An 18,794-nucleotide genomic window follows, 5' to 3' on the forward strand; every position below is an offset into this window, starting at 1 on the left:
GCACTTTTTAATAACAGCACAATTTACAGAATATCAACCTTATTCGTATAGCTTTAGGTTCCAATTTTAATTGTAATCGATTCGAATTCAGTTTTTATTGGCGCCAATATTTAAAAACATTCGATTGAAATTTCGTTCACGCATTTTTTTTTTTTTTTTTAATTTTCTTTTCGGAATATTGACCATATTCACATAGCGTTTGGTTCCAATTTTACTTGTAATTCGATTAGAATTTGGCTTTGATTTGCCGCCAATATTTAAAATTCGATTAAAATTTTGTACCATACATTTCTTTCTTTTTTGTGCCAAGTCTTATCTACATTGTCTATGTATGGATACATAATCTATGTCTCACAAATAAACAAATAAATAGTATTTGTATAATTATCTACATTCCGTTGTACGCTGGGCCACCGCCACCTTCAGGTACAACCCAGTTGATGTTCTGTGACGGATCTTTGATGTCGCATGTTTTACCTGTAAAAATATTAGGTAATTTAAAAATCTTTAAAGAAGTGTTTTTTTTTTCTATATATTTAACTAGATATCCGCGCGCGGCTTCGCCTGCTTTGTGGCCTTGTATAATAAAACCTTCCTCAAGAACTTTTATATTACATAATTATATATTAAAAATAACATAGCAAAGTCCGTTGCGTAGTTTTAAAGATTTAAAGCATGCACAGGGACTTTGTTTTATGTTATCTAGTGAAAATATTGATATATGCATAATTAAAATATTAAAAACAACATGTCTCGAATATATTCAACATAATGAATTGGCACCATGCTTGCCAAGTCAGCTTGTTTATCTTAATATATATAAATCTCGTGTCACAATGTTTGTGCTCAATGGACTCCTAAACCACTTAACCGTTTATAATAAAATTCGCACACCATATGCAGTTCAATCCAACTTGAGAGATAGGATAGTTAAAACATGTAGGTACCACGGGCGAAGCCGGGGCGGACCGCTAGTAATATATAGATTTCTACGGCTTTAGGTGCACAAGTAAAATATGTATCAGTTAAGCACAAAATGTTGTTAATGTGTGCTAAAATTAAAGTATTATTGGTAACATGCCTTGAAATTCAGTCTATAAATACAAGAAGTATTTTGAAAACAATTTAACAATACATTATTTTCCGTATTATTTGTGTCTATGTAGACAATTTTATATTAAAACAAATACAAGCAATTTCTATACTTACAATGTATGCAGTTTTGAGCATTAATTTGCAACCTCTGTCCATCTCCAGTTTCCATAGGTACATACTCGTATACACCTGAAAATAAAAAATAAAAATTGAATAAAAACCAAACCTCTTGTTTTTTTTTTTATTTTTATAAGGCCTCCAACCATACTGACCGAGTTTTTGGTCACATATCATCAAATGTTTAGTTCTGTAAAAAGTTCAAAAATTCGTTGGAGCTTCCTTTAGAATTTTTTTCGCTCCTATTTTTAGTGTTACTGGATCGATACCAAACCCAAATATGTGATTAAAAATTTTTGTCAGTCTGTCTGTATGTTCAGGCATCACGTGAAAACTAACGGTTCGATTTCGATGAAACTTGGTATAAATACCTTATTAATTATTATCCTGGGCATAAAATGGCATAATTTGGTAACAGTCTCACAAAGGTAACTTTGTGAGTGCTCATGGGCGGTGGTGATCACCTCACTAGGTGACCCACCTGCTCCGTTACCCGCTCTATTATAATAAAAAAAAATACTTTTTATCCTGGAAAAATACGTAGAAAAAAAAGATTGGTTGCACTCCGGGAGTGCCGGCAGAAGTGAAAACTTGATTATTAACGTTCAGCATGTTTGATATTTTGGCTTTTTTGATCAGCCCCCCTAGGCAAGTGGCTTTCTATTAGCGTAAAGTTGAATAGAATAGATTATGAATGTATGAGATTGACGTAATCAATCGTCGTCGTTGTCGTAATCAAACGTCAATCTCATACATTCATAATCTATTCTATTCAACTTTACGCTAATAGAAAGCCACTTGTCTAGGGGGGCAGGTCACGTGTCCTGACGCGAGTTTAAGATTTTATACCCAATACAGAAAAAGTGCTCAACGCCTCTAAAGAAGTTTTCACTTCAAAAATCTTAATTTTTCTTAATTTTTCCGCGCGGAGTCGCGGGCGGAAGCTAGTAATAAATAAATATCTCACCAGCAGGGCAGAATCTAGCCTCTGGTCCATCGTAAATGTTGAGATTGTTCTTAACGGGCACAGAGTCGTCTTGTAGCGTGAGATGCGCGGGTTGATCCGCTTCGTGGTTTGTGCCTGCAAATGCATTTAAATAATATATAAGAATTTACATTTAAATATTTATTATCCTACTAATATCACACCCCGGACACTATACAAAATTATCGTTTTGACAGTCACACTGTAGAGACTGCAAACGTGTGTGTTAACGCTTTATGGTTGGCACATTTGTGACCAGCGTAAAAAAAAATTCGCGTTTTTCTGATGAAATACATCCGTAAACAGCACAATATCTAACCATTTTCTACGAAAAACGATAATCACAAATCCAAAATAATAAAATTAATTTAAGTCAATTTGATTAATGTTGTCAATCTTCGTTGCTTATCGTCCTTGTAGAAAAATATGGACCATTTTTAGCCTGATCACGCGGGGTGAGGTAAGTGTTTAATTTTGGCGGGAGGCGGAGAGTGTCCGTTCTGTAGCGTTTAGCTACTATTATGTATTCTGTGCTAATATTATAAATGCGAAAGTTTGTGAGGATGTGTGTGTGTTTGTTACTCTTTCACGCAAATACTACTGAACCGATTACAATGAAATTTAGTACACGTATAGAGGATAACTTGGATTAACACATAGGATAGGTTTTATCCCGGAAATCCCTCGGGAACGGGAACTATGCGGGTTTTCCTTTGAAAACGCGGGCGAAGCCGCGGGCGGAAATCTAGAACACTAATATATTAGGTTTAAATCATGAAATTTTACTGATAGATGCCATTACAAAATTTTTATTTCAATTTTGATGCATTTTTCAAATGTACTTTATTTCATTCTTTCGTTAAATGTCTTTGACGACATTTTTCTGAAAATCGTAGGATATCTTTAAAAAATAGGTAAAATTTAAATTGTTCCCAACTTATATGAGTGGGGGTGGTGTGAGTAGTTGTGATAATAAGTAGGGGGAATACATAACAATAACTTAGTACATATATTTTTCTATAAAAGCAAAATTCTTTAGAATCCCACCATAGACACATTTTTATTTTATTTTATTAGCAACTTTAAAATAAATAATAAATTACCTGTTAAAGCCACAGATGAAAGCAGATCAAAAGTAACAACACCGTCTGGTTTGGGATATTCTATGGGCTTGCTTTCCTTCGCCGGCTTCAATCTTGCGTGGTCAGCGCCTATAAAGAAAATATTGATAAAAATTATTATAACAGAAAATAAAATTCAAATTCATGTTTATCTCAGTTTTGCTTGAACACGGTTAAATCAAAGAAATACAATTCCAAGTGTTGATTTAAATGTACTTGTTTTAATATATTATATTGAAGTGAAACTTCTTTAGGCTTGTTGAGAGTAAAATTTCAAGGTCACGTTATGGAGTGAGGCGACGATTTTGGTATCTTTGAATCTTGTTAAAGAAGTTTCACTTCTGACACGTGTGGCCGGCATAGTATGATATCAGATTATTTCATTTGTGTTTAAAGCACTTATTTCTGTAAAGTTTGGTAATTGGTGCACAATAAAGCATTAGATTTTATTGAAATTCCAGTATTTACCTCCATGACTCAATGTCCAGGGTTCTTTTCCTCGGACGAGCGTGGAAAACGCTGAGTAAGCGACGCCGCCGTATAGACCTAGTGATGTGTGGAATGATGGACGGCAATTGCGGACTTGCTGTGAATATTATATAACATTGTTTTACACTATCTTCTTATATATAAAATTCTCGTGTCACAATGTTAGTCTGCATACTCCTCCGAAACGGGTGGACCGATTCTCATGAAATTTTCTGTGCATATCGGGTAAGTCTGAGAATCGGCCAACATCTATTTTTCATATGTACCACGGGCGAAGCCGGGGCGGACCGCTAGTAATATATATAAATCTCGTGTCACAATGTTTGTCCTCAATGGACTCCTAAACCACTTAACCGATTATAATAAAATTCGCACACCAAGTGCAGTTCGATCCAACTTGAGAGATAGGATAGTTTAAACATGTGGGTACCACGGGCGAAGCCGGGGCGGACCGCTAGTCATATTATAGAAACTTTATCTGTAACTTTTACACTTTTACACAACTTTTACAGATGTGGCATTTTGGCATTATCTATACTAATATTATAAAGCTGCAGAGTTTGTTTGTCTGAACGCGCTGATCTCGAGAACTACTGGTCCGATTTGAAAAATTCTTTCGGTGTTAGATAGCCCATTTATCGAGGAAGGCTATAGACTATATATCATCTCGCTAAGACCAACAGGAGCGGATCACTACGGGTATAACCGCGGAGCACAGATAGTTTGTTTATAACTTGCATAACTTATTTTTCTTCATTGCTGTATTTTTAATTTGGTGCCAAATAAAGGTGTCTTTGTCTATGTCTATTATGTCGGGGAGAAAAGTACACACGCAATAAAAAAGGCTACGAGTAATGATTATAATTAGTAATGATGATCAACTGACCGGTTGGCTTGGTTGGTAGTGGCCCTGCCTTCCAAGCCAGAGGTCGTGGGTTCGAGTCCCACCCGGGGCAAATGGTAACCTATTAAAAACTCGAATTTCTATTACCCGAATCTTAAAACCCCGAAAACGGTTGTTAGAACTTTTAAAAGACAGATGTAATGAATGACAAATTTTTAAAATTCCTTTTTTAATTTCCCAGATGAATCAATTTCCAGATGCACCAAAACCAGATTTTTAAAAAGTATTTTTTTGTTTCCCGTATTCTCTTAATACAGATCTCAATATACCAGATTCTCAGAATACTTTTTTTTGTTTCCCATCGTACCATTTTCCAAATAAACTATTGCCAAATTTTCATAATCTTTTTATTTGGTTCCCATATAATCGTATAACAGATAAACTATTGCCAGATTTACATAATCTTTTTATTTGATTTCCATACAATCGTGATTATACCTTTACTATCGACTGAAAATAAACATTGTCAGTAAGTAAATTTATTGTTTTACTTGTCCATTACAGACCGGTTTTAGTGTCAAAGTCGACTCAGTAGGTTAGGTTTGAACTACGACCCCCACGCTAGAACTGACTCGCTATTGTTTTACTTGCCTATTACAGAAAGGTTTAAGTATCAAATTCGACTCAGTAGGTTAGGTTAGGTTTGAACTGTGAGCCCCTACGCACGAGCCGAGCGAGCGAAGCGAGCGTGCCGCGGCAGCGGCCGGCGAGTGCCAGAAGCGACTCGCTATTGTTTTACTTGCCCATTACAGAAAGGTTTAAGTGTCAAATTCGACTCAGTAGGTTAGGTTAGGTTTGAACTGTGAGCCCCTACGCACGAGCCGAGCGAGCGAAGCGAGCGTGCCGCGGCAGCGGCCGGCGAGTGCCAGAAGCGACTCGCTATTGTTTTACTTGCCCATTACAGAAAGGTTTATGTGTCAAATTCGACTCAGTAGGTTAGGTTAGGTTTGAACTGTGAGCCCCTACGCACGAGCCGAGCGAGCGAAGCGAGCGTGCCGCGGCAGCGGCCGGCGAGTGCCAGAACCGACTCGCTATTGTTTTACTTGCCCATTACAGAAAGGTTTAAGTGTCAAATTCGACTCAGTAGGTTAGGTTAGGTTTGAACTGTGAGCCCCTACGCACGAGCCGAGCGAGCGAAGCGAGCGTGCCGCGGCAGCGGCCGGCGAGTGCCAGAAGCGACTCGCTATTGTTTTACTTGCCCATTACAGAAAGGTTTATGTGTCAAATTCGACTCAGTAGGTTAGGTTAGGTTTGAACTGTGAGCCCCTACGCACGAGCCGAGCGAGCGAAGCGAGCGTCCCGCAGCAGCGGCCGGCGAGTGCCAGAACCGACTCGATATTGTTTTATTTGCCCATTACAGAAAGGTAGTGTTAAAATCTATTCAGAAGGTTAGGTTAGGTTCGTGCTGCGTCCCCCTGGAAGGATTACGTTTTGCTGGATATCGTTTATTTGAATTTCAAAAATCTGGACATTGTTTGTCTGGATATAAATTAACTGTATTTCAAAAATCTGGACATTGTTTGTCTGGATATCAATTAACTGTATTTCAAAAATTTGTGTTTTAAAAATCTGGCTTTCGTGCATATGGATTACGGTCAACTGGATTTTGTGCATTTAGATTTCGTATGTCTGGAATTCATTCGTCTGGATTGTAAAACGTCGTACAAATAAAGAAATGGGCAAATGAAATTCGGAGTTGCGATTATATGGCAAACAAAACTTCGAAATTTTAAAATTCGGGGTTATGAAAAAATGTCCAAACGTTTTCTGGATTATGATATTCGGAATATTAAAATTCGAGATTAAGATAGGTAACCGGGGCAAATATTTGTGTGATGAACATAGATGTTTGCTCCGTGTCTGGGTGTAAATTATCTATAAGTATTTATTTAAAAATTATATATGTATATTTATCAGCCATCTGGTTTCCATAACACAAGCGAAAGCTTAGTATGGGATCAGATTGTGCCGTGTGTGAAAATTGTCCTGAAATATTTATTATTTATTTTATTTATTATGTTTGGCAAGAAAATGTACATCGCGAACTTCATGTCGATAGAGAACAATCTAACGCAAAAGTCACAATGTTATACATTTTAATTGGGAATTTTACCTTCAATTCCTTATAAACATATGAGTCTTTCAATTTATCTTCATACAGTGTAGGAGTGACTCCCTTCTCGTGAGATGCTTCTCCTGATAATATTAACTCCATAGCACTTTCTGCTGCTAGCATACCTGTGAAAAAAATAGTTTATAATAAATTATAACGTAGAGTTTCATTATTTAATTGTGCATAAATTTAATGGGATTAAAAAAAAGCTGAATAAAGAAATAATCATGTGGACTTTTTACAGTGTGTGTGTTAGCAGTTACCACAATGTGTTGCGTTTTATTTTTTTTTTTGTTCAATGAACGTTATCGGTCTTTGAGCGTAACATAAATAATTAAAAATCCCGTTTAAATACCTTAACAATATATTAACTGCCCGGCAGACTTTTTTTTAATTATATCTTAATAAGAACCTTCCTTATGCCTTAATAATAATTATATAATAACGTTAAAAATTTGCCGAATTGGCTCAAGCCGTTTTAGCCGACGCTAAGTAACACATTTGTCGATTCATTTTTATTTTATAGATAAGATTTTTTTTTCACAAAATTTTATGTAAGTAATATTAATCTTTATTTAAAAATACCTTTTTTTTCGCGCATTACATTATTTACTCACCGCTCTTCATAGCATTATGCGTGCCCTTTATCCTGGGCACATTGAGAAAACCTGCCGTATCTCCCGCTAGACAACCCCCGGGGAAAACCGGGTTGGGGAGGCACTGCCAACCACCCTCCACTAGAGCCCTGGCGCCGTAGGCTATGCGGGTACCGCCTGGAATAAAAAATATTGATAAATATTGAAACATCAATTGATATTTAGCTAACAAGGCGGGATTCGAACCCCCGTCGTCGGCCTAATAGTTACTCGCTGATTTCACCGGCTCCACTCTCAACGGTATTTTTTAAATTCAAATTTTAACCGTTTTTAATCTTATCCAGAAATAAAGCAAACAATTTGAAAATAATTGAAATCCATAGGTTGATTAACTTTTTCTTTATGTAGCAGGTATATTCTCATACTGCATTTACAAATTCGTGCGAATAAAAAACACGCACATTTTACCGCATTTTATCGCATTCGTTATTCGAATCGACCTTCGCCTCGCTATTCGCACGAATTTGCGTTGTCAAATATTATAATAACACAAATGAAATTTGAATATTACGACTTTTACGATTAACTTTCTTAGATTTATTTGAATGAATGAAGGATCACTTTATTTGCACCAGTAACAAAATAATAATAAAAAGAAATACGTACAAAAAGGCGGCCTTATCACTAATACAGCGATCTCTTCCAGGCAACCTTAGGTCAAGCATAATTTCAAGAATTTATTTTTATCTTCCCTATTCATTCTATCTATAAAATAACATCAAATTAAAAATACCTTCAAACATAGGCTTCACGTAGGGGTGCAGTTTAAATCTCTGGAACTCTCTAAAGGGGCTCAAGTACGGGTTGCTATAATCCAGTCCCACTACGAAGCCCACGGCCACTAGTGGGGCTTCACTTTCATTGAGATGGTAAATAAAGGAGCCCCCATAGGTATTTTTATCAAGCGGCCAACCAATTGTGTGTTCTACTAGACCGGGCTTGTGATTCTGAAAGTTAATGTAAAATGTTATTTATTTGAATATGCAGGAATGTTTGAATTTTGAATACATAGCATTATATTAGAATAAAACTATTTTTGTCACAATATAACATTTTATAAAAATATTTTTACCCATACCATACCCTTACAGTAACAATTAAGATCACTTTCTGAGTTGAAATATACTTATAATCTATCAATCTATAATATAAAAATGAATCCCAAAATGTGTTGGTAAGCGCATAACTTGAGAACGGCTGAACCGATTTCGATAATTCTTTTTTTATTATATTCCTTGAAGTACGAGGATGGTTCTTATGTAGAGAAAACGTAAATATGTACCACGGCGAAGCCGGGGCGGACCGCTAGTCTTATATATAAAAATGAATCGCAAAATGTGTTGGTAAGCGCATAACTCGAGAACGGCTGAACCGATTTCGATAATTCTTTTTTTATTATATTCCTTGAAGTACGAGGATGGTTTTTATGTTGAGAAAACGTAAATATGTACCTACCACGGGCGAAGCCGGGGCGGACCGCTAGTCTTATATATAAAAATGAATCGCAAAATGTGTTGGTAAGCGCATAACTCGAGAACGGCTGAACCGATTTCGATAATTCTTTTTTTATTATATTCTTGGAAGTACGAGGATGGTTTTTATGTAAAGAAAACGTAAACATGTACCACGGGCGAAGCCGGGGCGGACCGCTAGTCTTATACAGGGTGTACCAAAAAGTAGTGATGAACGGAAGCTGAGAGGTAGAGGACCTAGAGGGCTATCCGAATCACCCCCATGTATGTTATGCGATTTTTCGTATTTTCGGAGTTATGACGATTTTTTCAATTTTTCACCGATCGCCGAGTACGATGATATTTTCACTCATGCTGACGTCAATGATTGCGGAAGATGCTTGATTTTTTTTGTGTGCTAAGCTGAAAGATAGGCCAATTCAGTATGGTAACATTTACTATCGTTAGATCTTTGAATGGAATAAAAAAAATAATTAAATGGCAAGAAAGATAAAATTACCCAGTATGTTCACCACTTCAAGGGCCCGTAAAAAAATAAAATCACATAAAAAAAATTTTCCGTTTGACTTTTAAAAACTTGCTCTATCTATCAGATAGCTACCCTGAAAATTTCATTTTATTATTCAGAAGGCTTCAATCGAAAAATTTAAATCTAAATGTGGTAAGTGCAAAAATTGAATTAACATGATGATCATTAAAACCAATAAATAGGTGTTTAATTACCAGAAATTTTTAAAATAACCCCGCTGTTGCTCAATGCAAGTGCGACATCACCGTAAAAAGTTGTCTTTTAAATGTCTGAATGCCCTTTTATCATTTTTAATGGTTTCTTCTGTTACTATGAATTTCCGGGTTATTTCGTCTAAATTGTGGCATTCTCTCAAGTAGCCGAAGTCTTTTTAATATTCCCATTGAAACAAATCAATGGGGTTTAGGTCGAGGGACCGTGGAGGCCAGGCTTTAAGGCAGGCTTCACCGGCGCATGCGCAGGCTGCAACGACCAATCCATCTTTCAGGGTATCTTGGCCCTTTAGCCTGGCCTGCACGGTCCCCGGACATAAACCCTATTGATTATTTTCCGTGGGGATACTACAAAGACGAGAGACTGCCACAATTTGGACGAAATAACCCGGAAATTCATAGTAGCAGAAGAAACCATTAAAAATGATAAAAGGGCATTCAGACATTTAAAAGACTACTTTTTACGGTGATGTCGCACTTGCATTGAGCAACAGCGGGGTTATTTTAAAAATTTCTGGTAATTAAACACCTATTTATTGGTTTTAATGATCATCATGTTAATTCAATTTTTGCACTTACCACATTTAGATTCAAATTTTTCGATTGAAGCCTTCTGAATAATAAAATGAAATTTTCAGGGTAGCTATCTGATAGATAGAGCAAGTTTTTAAAAGTCAAACGGAAAACTTTTTTTATGTGATTTTATTTTTTTACGGGCCCTTGAAGTGGTGAACATACTGGGTAATTTTATCTTTCTTGCCATTTCATTCTTTTTTTTATTCCATTCAAAGATCTAACGATAGTAAATGTTACCATACTGAATTGGCCTATCTTTCAGCTTAGCACACAAAAAAAATCAAGCATCTTCCGCAATCATTGACGTCAGCATGAGTGAAAATATCATCGTACTCGGCGATAGGTGAAAAATTGAAAAAATCGTCATAACTCCGAAAATACGAAAAATCGCATTACATACATGGGGGTGATTCGGATAGCCCTCTAGGTCCTCTACCTCTCAGCTTCCGTTCATCACTACTTTTTGGTACACCCTGTATATAAAAATGAATCGCAAAATGTGTTGGTAAGCGCATAACTCGAGAACGGCTGAACCGATTTCGATAATTCTTTTTTTATTATATTCCTTGAAGTACGAGGATGGTTCTTACTTCTTATGTAGAGAAAACGTAAATATTATGTACAACGGGCGAAGCCGGGGGGGACCGCTAGTTATATATAAAAATGGATCGCAAAATGTGTTGGTAAGCGCATAACTCGAGAACGGCTGAACCGATTTCGATAATTCTTTTTTTACTATATTCCTTCAAGTACGAGGATGGTTCTTATGTAGAGAAAACGTAAATTTGTACCACGGGCGAAGCCGGGGCGGACCGCTAGTCTATCAATAAAACAACAAAGAAGATAATTAAATTGCATCAAGATTTTATTTGAGTGGTAAAAATTTATAAGTAAATAATTATAAGACAATATAAAGAACTTGAACAAAAAAAAAGTATTTTTTCACTAAAATTACAACCTAAATTTAAACAATAATCTTAATACATGAAGATCCTTATTCCATTGGAAAAATATAAACAAAACATAGCACTAACCTCTGGTTTAACTTCCCACAGTTCTTTCAAACCAATACCGTAAGACTGTGGCTCGCTCTTTTCCCGAAGATTGTATTTCTTTGAAACCATTTTCGTTAAATGTCCGTGACATCCTGTTAAAAATGAAATATGGAAGTAAGTAATTTATTGTTTCTTTAATTTTTTAATACCTTGCGCCAGATGATAGTTAAAATGACTAAAATAAATTTTCTAAAAATATAAGAGTCAAAGTTTGTTTGAAAGTATGTTATATGTTTTTTCTTTATTAATTATAAAAAATAAAAAATGTGTGCGTGTACTAGTGTACACACGAAAGAAGTGAAACTTCTTAATGACCTTATTTTTCAAAAAATAATTTACTATATGCAACTTTACAGAAATACGTCGAATCACGCGTGGTAGGGATAAGAAAAAGATGGCACGTAACGAAATAATGTCACGCGTAACGAAAAAATGTTACACTAAATTTTTTTCCAACCCCGATAAAGAAATTTCACTTCAAAAATCGAACATCTTAACTCTATAAACTTTTATCACACAAGTACTTAAGTTTATGAAACGCTATTGAATGAAGTATACATTTTAAATAGAAAATTATGTAAAGTTGTTAATACACTCAAAAAAAACTTTTAAAACATTATTCAAAAACCTACCTTCAGCAAAAATAGTGATCTTAGAATGGAACTCCATTCCTCTCTCGAACATGTCTTTAGGGCTTCCATCTTTCGCAATACCAACATCGCCTGTAGCCACTCCCTTTAGTGATCCATCATCACGGTATAATAGTTCTGCGCCGGCGCATCCGGGCCATACCTGTGGAAATTCAAACATAATAATCTTAATATTTACTATTATAAAGGCGAAAGTTTGTAAGTATGGATGTATGGATGTTTGTTACTCTTTCACGTAAAAACTACTGAACCGATTACAATGAAATTTAGCACACATATAGAGGGTAACTTGGATTAACACATAGGATAGGTTTTATCCCGGAAATCCCACGGGAACGGGAACTATGCGGGTTTTCCTTTAAAAACGCGGGCGAAGCCGCGGGCGTAAATCTAGTAATTAAATAAGTAAATCATTTGAGAATCTTGTTCTCAATTGCAAATAACCAAAAATTGTAATGAATTTCAAAACGTAGAAGAAATTGGTTCGAAATTCTTGAAATATTAAAAACGGCAAAGTCGAGTCGGACTCGCGCACGTAGGGTTCCGTACTATGGGGACCCCCTTAATATATATATTTTTTTTAATTTTAGTATTTGTTGTTATAGCGGCAAGGGAAATACATAATTCGTCAAAATTTCACCGTTCTAGCTATCACGGCTTATGAGATACAGCCTGGAGACAGACAGACAACAAAGTCTAAGGTAAAAAGGTCCCGTTTTACCCTTTCGGTAAGGATTAAGGAACCCTAAAAACATAAAAGTATAAATTAAGTTGTGTAAGTATGTAAAATAGTAATGGAGCTGCTGAACACTTTACTTTCCCTGAATCATCATCAAAGCTTTACCTGACTTTATTATACTTACCTAAGAAATAAAACTCCATCAATTAATGTACATTTAAATAATAAATGAATACTTTAGTAAGTATATAATATTTAGTAATTACCTCAGCACCAATTGCTTCAGCTTGTTCTGCAAGCCATCGCACAAGATGTCCGAGCCTCACTACATAGTTACCGTGGTTGTAGTTTGGTAAACCTGTTAAGTAATGATAACTAATGATAAGTATGAATAATATTTACGTTCGTTATTATCATGAGTACAAAAACAAACAAAATTATTATGTGATAATATTACTGATATGATTACATTCACTTGGAACTATCAATCATTTTGAATTTACATCATACTAGCGGTTCGCCCCGGCTTCGCCCGTGGTACCTACATGTTTACGTTTTTTTTTCATAAAAACTATCCTATCTCTCAAGTTGGATCGAACTGCACATGGTGTGCGAATTTTATTATAATCGGTAAAGTGGTTTAGGAGTCCATTGAGGACAAACATTGTGACACGAGATTTATATATTATATGTATTAAGACTAGCCACTAGCTGTGCTGCCCGGTTTCACTCGCAGATGAACCGCAGGCAAAATCAACTATTTTTAAAGTTTTATCCAATCTGTCCAGTAGTTTTTCGTGAAAGGAACAAACATACATACATCCTCACAAACATTTACATTTATAATATCCATAGATTGTGATTAATAATAATAACTCTACTCTTATAATAACAAGATTTAAACAAATGATTAGTTTTATGTTTGTTTTTACATCATTTAAATTCATCAAACCCATTATTCCTCTATGACCAAATAAAAAAAGTAAGTTTATTTTTAAACATATTTAAAATTAATTAACTTTTTCTTCTTACCAGGAAACACAGGTATAGGTATTCTGCCACCCTTTGTGAGCAGACCGAACTTATCAGACGTCACAGGGGTGTCCAAGGGTGCTCCCTTGTCTTTCCAGTCAGGGATCAATTCGTTAAGAGCTATGGGATCTACACACGCTCCGGATAGAATGTGGCCACCTGCTTCTGCGGCTTTCTCTAGTAATGTTACTCTGACTTCCTGGAAAAAGAGAAAAATTACTAAAATATTGACAAAAAAATAAGATATTGCTTTATCATTCTCTTTTAAACAACATTCACAACAATAATTAAAATATGTTTTAGTAAAATGATATTAACTGCTTGTTCAAAGTTCGATCAAATCTATGTTCTTGAAATTCTCTACTTTTGTTAAAAACTACAGTTAAAAATGTTAACTTTAATTGATTTTAGATTAAAGACATGAATTTATGAAGTCTTTTGTGTATCTCTAAAGAACCAGAAAAATACGTAACCAACTTACAGCCCCCTTTTCCTCAGCTATTTGCCTAGCTCTGATGGCCGCAGCCATGCCAGCTGGTCCTCCACCTATGATGAGAATATCTGTCTCCTCCGCCATGCGTTCCATGTTGATATCTACAAATTAAAATAAGTGTAAATACTTTTCATACAAAATAGTATTCAAATTATTATTTTTTTAGATTTTTATTTTGCTAACTATGTGTATGTAGAATTAGGAATGCAATCATGTTTTTGAGTGACAGCGATCTCTACCTATCATTACAAAGTATAAAACAAAGTCGCTTTCTCTGTCCCTATGTCCCTTTGTATGCTTAAATCTTTAAAATTATGCAACGGATTTTGACGCGGTTTTTTTTTAATAGATAGAGTTATTCAAGAGGAAGGGTTTAGTATATAATTTATTAGGTTTTAGACAAAGCGGTCGAAGCCGCGGGCGAAAAGCTAGTAAAGTATAAACTAGTAAAAGCTGGACTAGCTTTCACTCATAAAAGCTTGTTAACCCGTTGACCACCGAGCGCCCCGATCGGGGCGCGACACAATAGATTATCTATTGTGTCTGTGATTCCGGGGACTGATGGATTAATATTGAATTATTTGTAAATGCATGATTTTCCTTAATTGTATCAGAATTCACCAAATATAAATAATAATATACAAATATCTTTAGGAATTGTTATCACTATGTTTATCTTGAAGATTGTATCCATTACGATGTTTACCTTATGATAATGTTTTAACATTTTAACATCTACATACTTTTGAATTTTTTTTTTCAAATAACCCATTTAATAATCAGGGTCTTGATTCTTTTTATAATATTTATTAAGGAGTTTATTATGGCAATGTCTTGTTTGTATCAAAATCAACCTATTTATTGTGAGTATTATTATGAGGACCTTGACCTGTTATTCATTTTGGATTAATTGTCAATAACTTAAATAGTATCATTGAGTATTTATCTTTACGTATTACTATTATCTCTAGTTTGATATGTACTAAACATCAACATAAATTGATCAAAATATGGTTGATAACGGCAAAATACTGACCTTTCCATCTCGGATCCTTATCTCTGGGGTGTACAGTATAATGAGTAGTTATCTTGGGATAAACATCCGAATAAAGCCTGCGAGCAGCACTAGTTAGCCTCCCCACTGAAATTTAGGTTATTTTGTTATCATTTACGAAATCAAATAACAATTTTAAGTAAGCTCGAAAATTGAACTTTGAACTCAGAACTTTATATTATACTTGTTGCATAACACTAATTAATTTTTGGTAATAATATTAATTTCTAGTTTCTTAATTGAACGTGTAACTGTACATTTCTTAAATTTGTTTTTAAAATTTTAAATAAAATATTTAGAACTTCGAAACAGCTGACGACGTGTGTCAAAAACTTTCTACTGTACTCAATTTGCACTTTCATGAACGTAAACAACATTCAATTTTAGTTAAACATTTCATCTAAGGATTATTTATTGAAATAATTACAGAATTTAGATGCAAAATAAATAGAAATTACCCTGGCGAGCCGAACTAACAATCGCTGTCGCCATTGCTAAAGAAAAACTAAAAACAAAACGTTCCGAAATCCAAAGTGTATTTATTGCGTAGCACTTGTCAGTTGTCAGTTGTCATTTGTCATTTTACCTCACTGCTCACATCTATTCATATATTATCTATAGCAGCAAAATATATAAATAAATATTTAAAATACATATGCAATTTTAAATTGGTGTAGAAGTATTTTCAGTGAAAATATGTTATTTTTATTAATTCTTTGTAAACGACCCTGATCACATTAAATGTAAAGCGGAGGCGGGAATTTCAAAATTGATAAGTACATATTGTGTTGACCAACATCCATCCATCATTACAAACTTTCGTCTGTGCTTTCGTGTTTATATTACATTTTTTTTTTTGTGTGGTGTCTCTCAATGTTAGCCAGAAGGGCTTCTACATTTTAACGCGGACGCGGGGGTGAACTGAAGGTTCACCCTGGTAGCGACATGCACAAGGGCGTCCCCCCTTGACGGGGACCACGAACCTCGGCTTGAGCTGTCGCTTGAGTGGAGGAGGCCAGAAGGGCCCTAATCGGACGGGATTATATTACATATTAGGATAAACCTTGTATGTAACTAAACTAAATATTTATATTCGATTTTGCAATATATTATAATGAACAAAAAGTATTCGACAAAATGTTTGTTGTAATAATAATAATAATTGATGTATGTATGTATTACTGTTACAGACTACAGTTAATATAGCAGTGAAAACAAATGAACTACCTACATATCGTTACCTTAAATATTTCTTTAGTAGCACCTGCATACAAATAATAAAAAAGACACAGGTGAGAAAGAGTCAGAATTTTATTACAAGCACAGATTTAATCGGATTTTATTTTAAGTGTAATCATAATTTGATTGGAGCTCCATTCTATATAATGGACAGAGAATAAATATTACTGCCTCCATCATAATCATAACCTATATCCTCGACGTGCCAGATGTAATGGATTACTTCTGGCATATAGGTACCTATTACTTGACATTTTATAATCATAATTGTTATTTCTTAAAGAAAAAGCAACCAAGCCGCAATGTTAAATCATGGAGAAAAAGCAGTCCAGTCACATTTATTTCATATTTTTCTTTAGCCAGTATGAAAAACACTAATGGGAATTAAAACGGCGAACATAACGAGCATTCAAAAATGGAACTAGAACAACACATAAGGTAAATGTACGTCTATCCATCTATTTTTTTTTTCATTCATTTTGGATGTAATTGCTAGAATTACATTTTTAATCAGTGTGGTAGGTACTGGGTAGGTACCTACATTCAATTTACAATAATTAAATACCTATTTTAATTTTCTACTAGAAAATATCAATATAAAACAGGAAAAATAAACAATTGAAATATCTTTATTTGTGCACAATTTAATTTTATTGTAAAAAAAAACTTAAAATAATTCATAATTTATACAAGATCTCCTTTCGCTTTACTTCACGGGTTTCATTTGCCAAAGTCCATCATTGAGGTAATGGCAGTTTTCTATCCCAACTCCTTTGTTTACTTTGGCTCTGTAACAAAAATAAATAACTTTACTTAGACCAATGCAATCACAGAATGCAATAGTAAGTATGACATACAATGGCGGTAGCGCATAATATATTTTCTAGACGACAAAGAATCGTGTGGCCTTTTTTATAATATCAACCGTAACAGCCATTTGCAATGCAACACAATTACAACATTACAAGAATAAAAATCGAAACTGCAAACGTGATGTCCACAAATGCGAGAAAAATGGATTTTTTCAAAATTTTACAGAAAATAGCGCAGACCGCGAGTATTTTAGGATAGTATTTTCTGGACGAGGGGAGGTAACACACGCGCGTATCAAATTATCTACAATAGGAAACCCTGTATAGAACTAGAACTAAAGCGAAAGTGTTCGTTTCGATCGTTCGTCCAATAAAAAAGTGCCTTTTTGGATGCTTTTTGGTATACTTTTGCAGCATTCTTCGAAATTATTGAGGTATCATTCGTTTCGGAATTACATCTAGATGTTAAAAAAATAAGTTCGCTTCAAAAATGTGTGAAGTGTGAGCACATTTACTGTAAATAATAAGGTAAACATCGAACAAAAAAGAACCTAGAATACAACCCTGCGGAACACCAATGAACTATGAACATGAAACGTACCGAAAGAAATTTCTTTATTAAAAACATCGATTCGTAACCTAACTTGATGGTATTCAGCTATGAGGTTATCAGATAAACCTTTCGTTTCCATTTTAATTGAATTTATTCAATAGAATGGAACTTTCTACGCAGTCAAACGCTTTGGAAAGGTCGCCATATTATGTGCGTCAAAATATTCTGCTACTTCGTCAGCTATTTGAATTAACATAGCATTTAAATAGTATTTTTCAATTTCAGAGATATTATGATAGTGATTTCAATTGTGTTTACTAGTAAGATTTCAACGACCAAGAAATGAAGCATATCTATTCCACCAAGACAAGAAGCATATCTATGGAAAGCCATAGGAGGCAAATAAGCCTAAATATGATTTAAGCTAAATTAAAGTATGTTTAGGCTAAATAGTAGTTGTGGATCTACCCACATGTCTTCAGTAGATAGCGAGGTGATGCCTATAGCTAATGCGTGTTCTTTGCCCTCCGCCATGACAGCTACCACGCTGCCCTTCCCGAGCGGACTCATACGTGCCCCTGGAGAAGTTAGCCCTGGGCACATTATGTTCGCACCGCTGAGTACGAAGCGGATCGCGCCTTTGTCCACTTGCTGCATTGGTAGGAAGAACGGATCTGAGAAGAAATTAATGAGTAATTACATTTCTGGTACTTAAACCACCGGAATTTGATTCGTAATTGGTAAACTTCTGCTGTGCATATGAGCGAACGTTAGAGCAGCTGCAATTGTATTTTCTACAAAAGTATGAATATTTCAGCAGCATATTGGAAAACCATCAATCCATCGAAACAGCGGACAGAGGCTTTTCAGTTGAAACAAAGATAGGTGGGTATAGAAGTAAATGTGGACATAGTACACTGTCATGGCGAATAGTCTATTACATGATACGTCTTTTTAC

General features: G+C 35.0%; 2 protein-coding genes across 3 annotated transcripts in view; both read right to left on the reverse strand.

Moving 5' to 3' along the window:
* Positions 1 to 359: 359 nt before the first annotated feature.
* On the reverse strand, positions 360 to 15,788 carry Etf-QO (electron transfer flavoprotein-ubiquinone oxidoreductase). Its single transcript, XM_090116698.1, has 15 exons — positions 15,691 to 15,788; positions 15,215 to 15,319; positions 14,167 to 14,279; positions 13,686 to 13,884; positions 12,920 to 13,011; positions 11,957 to 12,116; positions 11,304 to 11,416; positions 8,214 to 8,427; positions 7,442 to 7,597; positions 6,825 to 6,949; positions 3,787 to 3,904; positions 3,301 to 3,408; positions 2,180 to 2,293; positions 1,210 to 1,284; positions 360 to 477 (listed from the first exon to the last, which is right to left on the reverse strand). The coding sequence occupies exons 1-15, from the start codon at positions 15,722 to 15,724 to the stop codon at positions 389 to 391; spliced, it is 1,815 nt and encodes a 604-aa protein (XP_089972824.1). The 5' UTR covers positions 15,725 to 15,788; the 3' UTR covers positions 360 to 388.
* A 1,309-nt stretch (positions 15,789 to 17,097) lies between these two features.
* MCTS1 (malignant T-cell-amplified sequence 1 homolog) overlaps positions 17,098 to 18,794 on the reverse strand; it is a 28,709-nt gene continuing 27,012 nt past the window's right edge. For both annotated transcript variants that reach the window (XM_090116700.1, XM_090116699.1), the window contains 2 exons: positions 18,309 to 18,510; positions 17,098 to 17,259 (listed from right to left, as the gene is read on the reverse strand). In XM_090116700.1, the coding sequence (XP_089972826.1) occupies positions 17,178 to 17,259; positions 18,309 to 18,510 (284 nt within the window). In that variant the 3' untranslated portion in view covers positions 17,098 to 17,177. The remainder of the gene's footprint in view (positions 17,260 to 18,308; positions 18,511 to 18,794) is intronic.

This window comes from Colias eurytheme, chromosome 26, assembly GCF_061535395.1.
Source record: "Colias eurytheme isolate Ceu_HAF_F1 chromosome 26, ilColEury1 Martin Lab GWU primary, whole genome shotgun sequence".
NCBI lineage: Eukaryota > Metazoa > Arthropoda > Insecta > Lepidoptera > Pieridae > Colias > Colias eurytheme.

Coding starts and splice junctions, on each gene's coding strand:
- Etf-QO (XM_090116698.1), bottom strand. CDS start 15,724: ATGGCGACAGCGATTGTTAGTTCGGCTCGCCAGG. Junction 3,409..3,786: donor CTGGACATTGAGTCATGGAG/GTAAATACTGGA, acceptor TTTTCTTTATAG/GCGCTGACCACGCAAGATTG. Junction 2,294..3,300: donor TTCATCTGTGGCTTTAACAG/GTAATTTATTAT, acceptor ATGCATTTGCAG/GCACAAACCACGAAGCGGAT.